Genomic DNA, 10,374 nt, shown 5'->3' with positions numbered 1-10,374 from the left:
GTAAGTGTACAAAGTTACCTTCACACTATAACTTAACCATGGTAACATGGATTGCGTGGTTTCTTTGAGGACGACCAGAGTAGATAGTGTATTTAACAATCGTTTGATGTTAGGTGTTCACTGACTCATATCTATAATGTAAATCAAAGTGAACGAATACTTTTCACTTCATTTTTTTAGATTTGGTCAATTACAATGGTGTTATACCCTTCCTGTGTGTGGTGGGCATGATATTAACATCTTAAAGATCCTTGAACGGATAAATCACAACAGTTGGAACCTTTTGATTTTCAAAAGATCTTATGCTTTCAGTTACATTTTCTAAAAGAAACTGTTTTTTTCTGAACAAAACAGATGTTGCCGATTTCTAAATTAAATGTAATAATAGTAAACATATAACTTGACAGATATAATAAATCAATAAAAGAAAACTACAAACTGTATTTGTACATATAATTGAAAACATTGTGAAACTTCGTTAACTTAAACTCAAAGTATTTCTCTAATGCCGGTCGAAATATCTTTTTATCTTGTAGATATCTCGAAATACTCGGATACCCCACCAGTGAAATGCTTGTATTTGCACACGTACTGAAAATGAGACAGTAGAAAGACTTAAGGGATTTTTTGCATAAGCTTCAAGATCAATGACAAGTTTCTAGTTTTGTTTTTTATTTCTGACCTGAAATTTGAATTGGGGTTTTACTGGCACATGTCGACATCGATATTCAAATACGTTGCCTTTTCAGCAGGCGACAAAATGGTGACACGATTAATGTACAATTCAGATGACAGAATTAATAAAGTGCGCGTGTAACCTAAAGGAACATGGCCGCATACAGTTCATGAAATTTGATTTTCTAGGTAAAGTAATTACGTAAGGCAAAATTTTATCAACGATGTGCACATGGCCAATATTGTATAATTATCTTTGAATCAAGAATGTTTGAAAATACGCTGTTTAATTAAATTCGAGGAAAATGGACCACGTATTAAGTTAAATTAGCTAAAACTGGTTTTGCAAACATCCGTTATTTTTTATGAGCATATCGCCTTAAGATACATCGACAGAGTAAAACAGGTAATTGGAGTATACTTTATCTTGAAACTTCTGTCACCGGTATGCTAGGGGAAAATACCTTCCTCTCTTGATGACATTTGATTGATTCAATAACATATTCAAAAACTAAAACAGTTAAAGTTGTCTTATTTGTAATATAATTCCCGAAACGTTTACACCATTATTGTTCAACAATGTCTACATATACTGTAGTTACAATGGTGTATTAATGACAATGTTAATACTTTGTCAGTCCCGAAAATTACAGTTATTTCATACAAATTTACAAGACAGAAAAAACGTGCTAACAAACAAACATGATAAAATTGATGTACTAAAACAAAACATCTCAATTTTTTAGAAATATGTAACAAGGCTCATTTTGATTTCCTCAGGAACGTGACGTTTTAAGAAGATACGGGTCGCAAAATCTACCCCCGCCCCCTCCATCCTCACACACCAAAATATGCTGATGGACAAGTTATGTGCTCCATGAGCAATTCTTTAAAACAATATTGATATATATTTCAATTCAAATAAACATAGATAAGCTTCTATCCTCTACTAAAACGGCTTGGAACGGACATTGCGATCGAAGTGTTATATCTTGCGAACGTTATGCTATTCGGAGATGACGTTTGACAAGATGGACGTTCCCAGCCAACGTACAAAACAATCAATCTAGTGCAATTTCAGGAAAATGATCTGTGTTTTTTCCAACAAAAAGTGTCTTCGCCTGCGAATAGGGGAAGCCGGCTTTCCCAGCAAGGTTTGCTCGATTTACGTTTAATATAATGGAAAGCCAGTCGACCTTCACATGATTGGAATAAATCTATGAACACATTAATCAGAACGGCGGGCTGTCCAAATCAAGTAGGCCTAATGTGGTATTGTTTCAGTAGCCTAGTTTTCTTTCAGTGTTTCTATATTCAGAGTCTCTATACTGTACTTCAAATACATGTTTGCGAAGTTATATATATATATACATTAAGTACATTCTTAATACATTGTATATCAAAAACAAGTTAAGATTACTTATAGATGTGAAAAGAAAAATAGACATATCATATTATTCTCTCTAGGTCTTTTTACAAAACTATGTACAACGCTCGCTGTATGGGAAATGAGGGGTGCCTTCACCTCCTACGCGGAAGGTTTTGGCTCTGTGTTACAGTGGACGTCAAATAACTTAGAGAATAGATATACTTTATCACGAAGGATATGTAATTTATAGAAACTTAAATCATAAACCTATACATTATGTATTCACCCTGCAATAGCTAACGCGCTGTCGTGTATCCGTAAGGGAAGATGGTCACATATGATAGGTGTGCACTTATAGTTAACTCACGTATTTGTCGTTACACTCTGACCGCGACAAGTACAATGTCTAACTCAGAAATATTTTAGTTCATTAAAGCGACTATAACTGTAAACAAAGGTCCATGGGCCAGAATGGCCACGTGACTCTAATGGTCCTTTTACAATACATGATTATGTACGCACGTAGTATCTACTAATTGTATTCTCAGCAGCAACTACAGTGGTGCTGTTGGCCAGGGTGGCCATCTTGGAGTTCTGACCAGGCGTGATACATGTACATGTATGTTATACAAAAATATCATGGGTGTCTATGCAATAGTACGGTGACTGATTTGTGTAATTTGGTGCTTTCGTCTTTTCACCCCGAATAGATGAAAATCAAATATCTTAATTCTCGTCCTTTCGTCTTTTCGCCCCCGAAAATTAACAAAACTTAAATTTCGCCTTTTCGACATTTCGCCCCGAAGAGACGAAAATTAAAAACCTTAATTTTCGTCCTTTCGGGGTGAAAAGTCGAAAAGACGAATTTAAGGTTTGTTAATTTTCGACTCTTCGGGGCGATAAGTCGAAAAGACGAGAATTAAAGGCGCTAATTTACGTGCATTTATTTCGTCTTTTCGCGTATGATGTTTCGTCTTTTCGGTAGAAAAGTCGAAATTTAAGTTTTGTTTTTGTAATGACGAGAATTAAGATATTTGATTTTCGTCTTTTCGGGGCGACAAGACGAAAGGACGAAATGGCACAAACCAGCCACCGTAAAATAGTCCAGAATATCAAAAAATGTAAAATACATGTATTCTGGACTATGGCACAGTTACCCATGCTATATTTGTATAATATATATTATATTCCATATAACTAAGAATTATCCTAATTACGAAAATCAAATGTGTCCGACAACGTGTTTTGCTTTATACCGACATGTAAATTAATGCAAAACAATTACAATACATATGTTCGATATGAATACAATTTGGATGACAGATAGTTAGGGCGACATGAAATATTTATCTGTCATTCAAATTGTATTCATATCGACTGTATACTACCATTTGGTAACAGTTCAATGCTTATATTTACATTCATAAATATTTTGTATTTACTGTAGGTTATGACGCGTTTAAATTTGCCGCTTACCCTATCACTGACATCATCAAGTTCAAATACCGGAACAGCCGACATTTCCAGAAGGAATAATATAGTCCCTGATGACGTTATTAATAGCAACCACATAAGATCGTTTTTGTACAAATTTGGCTTTATTTTTTATTTCATATACGCTTGTAGGTATCGTCAAATTGTTCACAATTGCATAATTTCTGATTGTTCAAAATCGAAACCGTTTTTTCTGCGCAATGATAAACGGTTAACATTTAAAAGTGATGCGGCTTTGAACGGGCATTGCCCAGGACAGACTCGATTCCTCGGAAACACTTATGTTTCTATCGACTGGATTTACGTTATTTTAAGAAGAATACCAGCGTTTAGATTCTAAATGAAAGTCGTCTTGACAGTAGGGGGAAACGATTCCAAGGGTATTTCGTTCGAAACAGATTCCAGTCTAACCGGTCAACTCAGTGTAGCTAGGCTAACTTAGCAGACGATTTTCAACTTCACAGGGGCTCGATTTTGTAAGGTAGGCCTTTGACATCAGTTAATAACTATAAAACTAAAATCCAGTAGGCTTACACATACACAACCGGAAACCACGTCGATACTCCCGATATTTATACAAGATTGATTTTATAAATACATTACTTTTATTGTTCACGTATCTTGCATTTCTGAAAATTCGGAACGAGCCCCTGTGAGTGTCACGACATTGACAATTTGATCATATTTCGTATAGATCAAGAATGGCACTTATAGTAATTTCGTATTGACTACATTTTTCTGATTATAAAATGATACTCTCATAACTTGTGATGTTGCTTTATTTTTCGTTGTGGCTTCTGTAAATAAATGCTAGCATTCCAATGCTCTCTAGGCCGAAAGTAACTGGCGGCCATTGTTTAACCTACAACACCTGGGGCTGTATTCCTACACTGACCGAATCACTGTAAAATGTAGTATACAGTCTCATGAATACAATTTGGTTTACTTACGACATATAGACAAATGCAACACAGAATGTAAATATATGACATTTTATTGTTCACCAATAAAATAATTTATTAAAGCAAAGTACATTTAATTTCTCTAAAAATTATTTCCGGAATTTTTGTACCGGTATTTTCCGGAATCTATAACTCCGGTTGAGTGGCATATTAGTCACTTCTGTCATGGCGACTTACTAAATGAGCGACATCAACGAGATCGGCAAATTCAATCCAAGTAATCGGTATTGTATACAGTGTGGTAAGGTAGTATCATTTCAATTTGTAATAGCTGATTAGCCTATATATCATTCTAGATATGTATTTTGGTTCAAAGGTAAAGGATGTGGTCGAAACGAGTAAGAACATGTGTGCATATTCGGAATGGCATTTAAATGTCGTGGATTGATGTTATGATTAACACACCACGGTTTAAAATGTGTCCTATACGGGGTCACGCCAAATTCCCAATATGCGAAAAGTGGTTTAGGCCTATTGATTATGCCATAGGTTACATGTAGGTTTCAGCACATCGGTTTTAGATTTAATCTGAAATATTGAAATAATCTATCAAGCTTATTTAGAAGGGAAACATTTACACCGCACTTGTACATGTGGTGTACTGTTATATGAAATTAAACTAAATAAACAAAACTGTAACTTATTCAAGGTCATAATTATAACAAAAACATTTACTGTTTCAATTTCCTGATAATGTTTGCTAGAAAGGTTCGGTTAGCCAAGTAGAGCACGTGCCGTAAACAAAAAAAAAACAACATCAAAACAGAATGCTCAAGTTCGAATTCATGCAGAAATCAAACACGCTAGATAAACTGATTCATCTTAATTCATTCATTTAAGGGATTGTTATATTCTCTATACATATGTAGATACTAATATGTGTCAAGTAGTAATAACGACAGTACAGACAAGTAAATTGTCGAATTTTCGAGGCAATCTGCCCCTTTATCAAGACAAGTAAATTACATACGATCACATATAGACACAGAACATACTATATGCTTTATATTAGATACTAATATGGATATTATTGAATTTTAACGAGGATTTAGATTCCATTTACCTATAACATGCCTAAGGAGCGTGGACGAAGGGCCTCGAGAGGCAATACAAGGTTGAGGAGAAGGTCAAGGCCACCTACCAGGGACGCTTTGCCTCGGGAACCGGAGGAGGTCCAACAGGAACCGGAAGACATCCAACAGGAACCAGAAGAGGTACCAGAGGAGGACCACCAGGGGCTAGAACAGGATTCAGCTAACTTTGGTATGAACCAATTATTAGATATCCCTCCACCCCCAATGGTCCCCAGTGTCAGTGATCAGTTAGGGGATCATGTACATGCTTCTGTTAAGGAAAAAATTTGGAAAAATGAATATTTGGACCTAGGGGTACTATCAGATTTAGACCCTGAGCTAGGTATGAGACAAAATGTAGTCTTCATTAATGGATCATTACAATTGAGGGTAGCCCAGGCAAAATCCAAAGTCAATAATATTGAAGAATGGACCAATGCATTTTTGATATACACTAGTATCTATTTGGTTAAATGGCCAGAAAGGGCCCAGGAGTTGATTAAGTATATGAGCACCGTGCGATTTGCTGCCAAAAACTTCAATGGCTTTGGGTGGAAAAATTATGATGTACAATTCAGACTACGCCAGGCTCGTAACCCACTAAGAACTTGGTCCAGCATTGATCATGAGTTGTGGCAAATGTTTGTGTCGGCCGCCTATAGCACGGCTAGGTCTACTAGTAATACATCCAGTCCCGCACCTTCAAGTAAATGCTATGCTTTCAATTACGAGGGTGTTTGTCATCGTACACAGTGCTCTTACTCTCACACATGCATACGTTGCTCTGGAAATCACGCAGCAGTTAGATGTTGGGCTAGTAATAAGGCAGGTCCATCCCAGAACTTCCGTCCCCGTCAGAGCCATAATCCTCAGATGTTACGGGGCACCAACCAGAATAATTTTCGCTTTCGTTCCCCCGGCAGTTACCAAATGCGGCCCAGAACATTCAACCAGAAAAATATGGGAGTTAGGCAATTCCCCAATTAGGGTGTCCAATCTGGTACAGGCGCTTCACAATTTTTCAGACCAAGCTATAGCTGATGAATTAGCAGCAGGTTTTCATAATGGCTTCCGCTTGTATTATCTAGGCCCCAGACAGCATATCGAAACTCAAAATCTCAAGTCTGCTTTGGACAGTCCAGTTCAACTAGTACAAAAACTTGAGGAGGAAATAGAGTTAGGTAGACTTGCGGGCCCTTACCCTAAGCTCCCCATTAGCAACCTTAGAATATCACCTTTGGGGCTAGTTCCTAAAAAAAAGTGGTGACATGCGAATGATTACTCACTTGTCATACCCAGCAGGAAACAGTGTCAATGACTTTATAGATCAATCTAAAATATCAGTTAAGTACACTTCATTTGATAAGGCTTTGGAAATGGTGCAAAAACTAGGAAAAGGGGCTTTACTGGGTAAAAAAGATATAAAATCGGCATTTCGGTTACTCCCTATTCATCCTGGTGACTATTGTTTGTTAGGATACAAAGTTAGTGGGAATTATTACATAGACAAGTGTTTGCCATTTGGTTGTAGCATATCCTGTGCACTTTTCGAAAAATGTGCTTCTTTCCTAGAGTGGCATGTTCGTCAACAAGCTAAAACGTCAAATATTGAACATTATTTGGATGATTTTCTCCTGGGGTCTGTTGGTAATTCGGCTGAATGTGCTTGTTTAATGGATACTTTCGATAAGGTTTGTGCAAATTTGGGTGTCCCTTTATCTGATGATAAAACTGAAGGTCCTACAACATGTCTAGTGTTTCTAGGTTTGGAAATAGACACAGGGAAATGGTGGTTAGGGTTCCTTTAAAGAAAGTAGAAGAGCTGTGTTCCTTAATTACTCAAGTGCTTGGTAAGTCAAAAATTAAGTTGGCAGACCTACAGTCCTTTGCAGGTAAAGTTGCATTTTGTGCCAGGGCTATACCTAGTGCTCGTGCTTTCTGTAGACGGATATACGAATCCATGTCGGGTGTCAAAAAGGCGTACCATTACATTCGTCTCGGTGCAAACTTGAAGGAAGATCTTAGGACATTACACACGTTTTTCCATTCTTTTAATGGTGTTTGTTATTTCCCAGATAGGGAATGGTTGTCAAACGTGAGTTGTGAGCTGTACACAGACAGTTCAGGCAACAGTGCATTAGGTTGTGGGGCACTCTTTCAGAAACAATGGTTGGTAGTGAAGTGGTCAGAATTTCACTTCTCGGCTGAGGTTTTTAGGGATATTACTTATCTTGAACTGATTCCAATATTTCTTGCTCTTCTTGTGTGGGGCCAGGAACTTCAGAACAAGAAAGTTATTTTTCATTGTGATAACATGGCCCTGGTGGAAATTTTAAACAAAAAATCTTCTCGATCTTGCAGAGTTATGTCCCTTATCACACCCTTGCTATTAGAGTGTATGTACATGTACCATAATGTCCAGTTCAAAGCAATGCACGTACCAGGGGTTAGTAATGCTAAGGCAGATGCACTCTCTCGTTTGCAGTTTCACCGTTTTCGGGAATTGGCCCAGGATTCATCCCAACAGGCTTGTGTCATTCCACAGGCGTTCTGGACAATTTTCATGCAGAATTCCACAGATTGATAGTTCGGTAACTGATAATACCAAGTCTACTTATAGAAACGCAAGATTATCCTTTGAGCAGTTCAGGTCACAAACAAAGCTCCCAGCAATTTGGCCTCCCCCTACTTCACATATTGTTAATTTTATTCTATTTATGTTTAAGAAGGGAGTTGCTTACTCAACAGTCAGAACATACTTGGGTGGGATAAGCTTCTATGCTAAGACTCGTTCTGGTACAGATCAAACTAACACATTTATTGTTCAAAAATTGTTAGAGAGGTTTAGACGAGAAAAATTTCGGCAGGATAGTCGTGCCCCTGTGTCAGTTGAAATGTTAGTTAAATTGCCAACAACTTTAACAAGGGTATGTAAATCAATATACGAGGCGAATATGTTCACAGCAGCATATTTTCTGGCATTTTGGGGTTTATTGAGAGTAGGTGAGTTAACTGTCAATGGAAGAAATACAGACAGAGCTATACATATTCAGGATGTGCAGTTGTCACATGAAAAAATCATGCTTAGAATACGTTTTTCCAAGACTGATCAATCTGGCAACTCTGTGCAACTAGTTATAAGCAAGGCAAAAAACATAGCAGTATGCCCACTGCGTGCATTACAGGCTTATTTACAGGTTCGTCCCAAACTTGGAGGTTCTTTTGTTTTGTCATTTGGATGCTGCACCATTAACACGATATCAATTTAGCTCTGTTTTCCGTAAGGCACTGGCTTTCAACAATGTTGATACAAACCACTACAAAACACTCTCATTCAGGATAGGTGGTGCGTCACGTTGTGCTCAATTAGGAATGGATTCAGAGACTATAATGCAGGCTGGTAGATGGCGATCATCATGTTTCACCAGATATGTAAGAACAAAAAGTATTGTTATGCCACAGTTGGCTTAAGTGTTGCACGGGTTATTCCATTCAGGGCACATAGCGGCATAACTGACAGCATATTTCAAGGGCAAATAACTCGTTAATAATCGCTATACACCATGTATTAGTTTACTGTCATTAATTACTGGCTAGCTTCTCTTGTATCAGGAATTATATAGTTTATAATATGATCTCTTTGCCCTGTTAATCTTTTGTTCGATAGGTTTTGATAACAGATTTGTATATGGCTGCAATGTGAGGATAGTAGGATCTCCCATAATACGCAGAGCGGAGGAGCATGCCCTAAATAGGCCTGGAGGTACCATGTTCGCTATGGAACGAATTGGGATGAACATAGAGTGGGTAGGCATTGGCGGTTTAAAACTAGACCGTCTTATACAGGTAATAGTTGAAAATGTGCACTTGAAAGGTCAACCTGATATGCTAATCATTCACTGTGGGGGCAATAGCATTGGGCAAGGCAGTTCTGTATTGGAGCTGTGCTCCTTTGTTAAGGATATTCTAGTGGATCTGGCTAAATTTCTGCCCCATACAATATTGATTTAGTCTCGGATATTACCAAGATTTCATTGGGGGGAAGAAGCTGACATTTCTGCATCAAATCAAGTGAGAATACGGATGAACAGGGAGGCTGCTAGTTTTCTGTTATATAGGCTGGGGGGTGGATATATTAAGTACCCAGACCTGAAACTGGACAACGATTTGTATCTTGAAGATGGTGTTCACCTAAGTGAAGTTGGCAATGAATTATTCTTAAATACAATACAAGGGACATTAGAACAGTTCTATTCCTGGGGAGGGGGGCATATCCCTAAACAACTTTCAATACAGGCATGGCTTTTGACGTGGACCTGCCACCCCCCTTTTTTGGTGTGGCGGTGGTCACTGTAGCAGTTAAAGGTTAACCGCTACAGCTCCTTTTGGCGGAACCACGTCAAATCTGGATTATTTGACACTATCGATAGTGTCTTTTTGCAGTTATCACAGCTATTGATTTCTACTGGCACTTAGTGATGGTGCATAGTGCTGGAACATTATCAATTTGTGTTTAAGAAATTATTATTTGCTTAGTGGCACTTATCGATAGTGCAATCAACTATTGGCTTGTCGGCACTTATCGATAGTGCAGTTTATTATTTGCTGGTTGGCACTTATCGATAGTGCAGTATATTATTTGCTGGTTGGCACTTATCGATAGTGCATTTAATTGATTGAAAAATTAATACGCATTTATAGATAATGCTGTTTTCTTGATTATCAGACATATATTTGTGACAAATACATTTCAAGTAATTATCAATTTCTGATGAATTAATTAATAATAGTATGATCAATT

At 37.5% G+C, this 10,374-nt stretch overlaps 2 protein-coding genes across 2 annotated transcripts; both read left to right on the top strand.

Annotated features, from left to right (window-relative positions):
- The first annotated feature begins 5,402 nt into the window (after nucleotides 1-5,402).
- Nucleotides 5,403-6,560, top strand: LOC117334012. The gene has a single exon (XM_033893430.1). It carries the CDS (start codon nucleotides 5,571-5,573, stop codon nucleotides 6,558-6,560), a length of 990 nt encoding a protein of 329 aa, XP_033749321.1. The 5' UTR covers nucleotides 5,403-5,570.
- A 760-nt stretch (nucleotides 6,561-7,320) lies between these two features.
- Nucleotides 7,321-8,157, top strand: LOC117334011. Its single transcript, XM_033893429.1, has one exon. It carries the CDS (start codon nucleotides 7,321-7,323, stop codon nucleotides 8,155-8,157), a length of 837 nt encoding a protein of 278 aa, XP_033749320.1.
- The last annotated feature ends 2,217 nt before the right edge of the window (nucleotides 8,158-10,374 follow it).

The sequence above is a fragment of the Pecten maximus genome, chromosome 9 (genome assembly GCF_902652985.1).
Source record: "Pecten maximus chromosome 9, xPecMax1.1, whole genome shotgun sequence".
In the NCBI taxonomy this organism is placed as follows: domain Eukaryota; kingdom Metazoa; phylum Mollusca; class Bivalvia; order Pectinida; family Pectinidae; genus Pecten; species Pecten maximus.
The sequence above is the reverse complement of the archived record's forward strand: the minus strand, read 5'-3'. Positions and strand labels throughout refer to the sequence as shown.

Excerpts from the sequence above, each read along its gene's own strand:
- LOC117334012 (XM_033893430.1), top strand. The coding sequence starts at position 5,571 with ATGCCTAAGGAGCGTGGACGAAGGGCCTCGAGAGGCAATACAAGGTTG.
- LOC117334011 (XM_033893429.1), top strand. The coding sequence starts at position 7,321 with ATGTCTAGTGTTTCTAGGTTTGGAAATAGACACAGGGAAATGGTGGTT.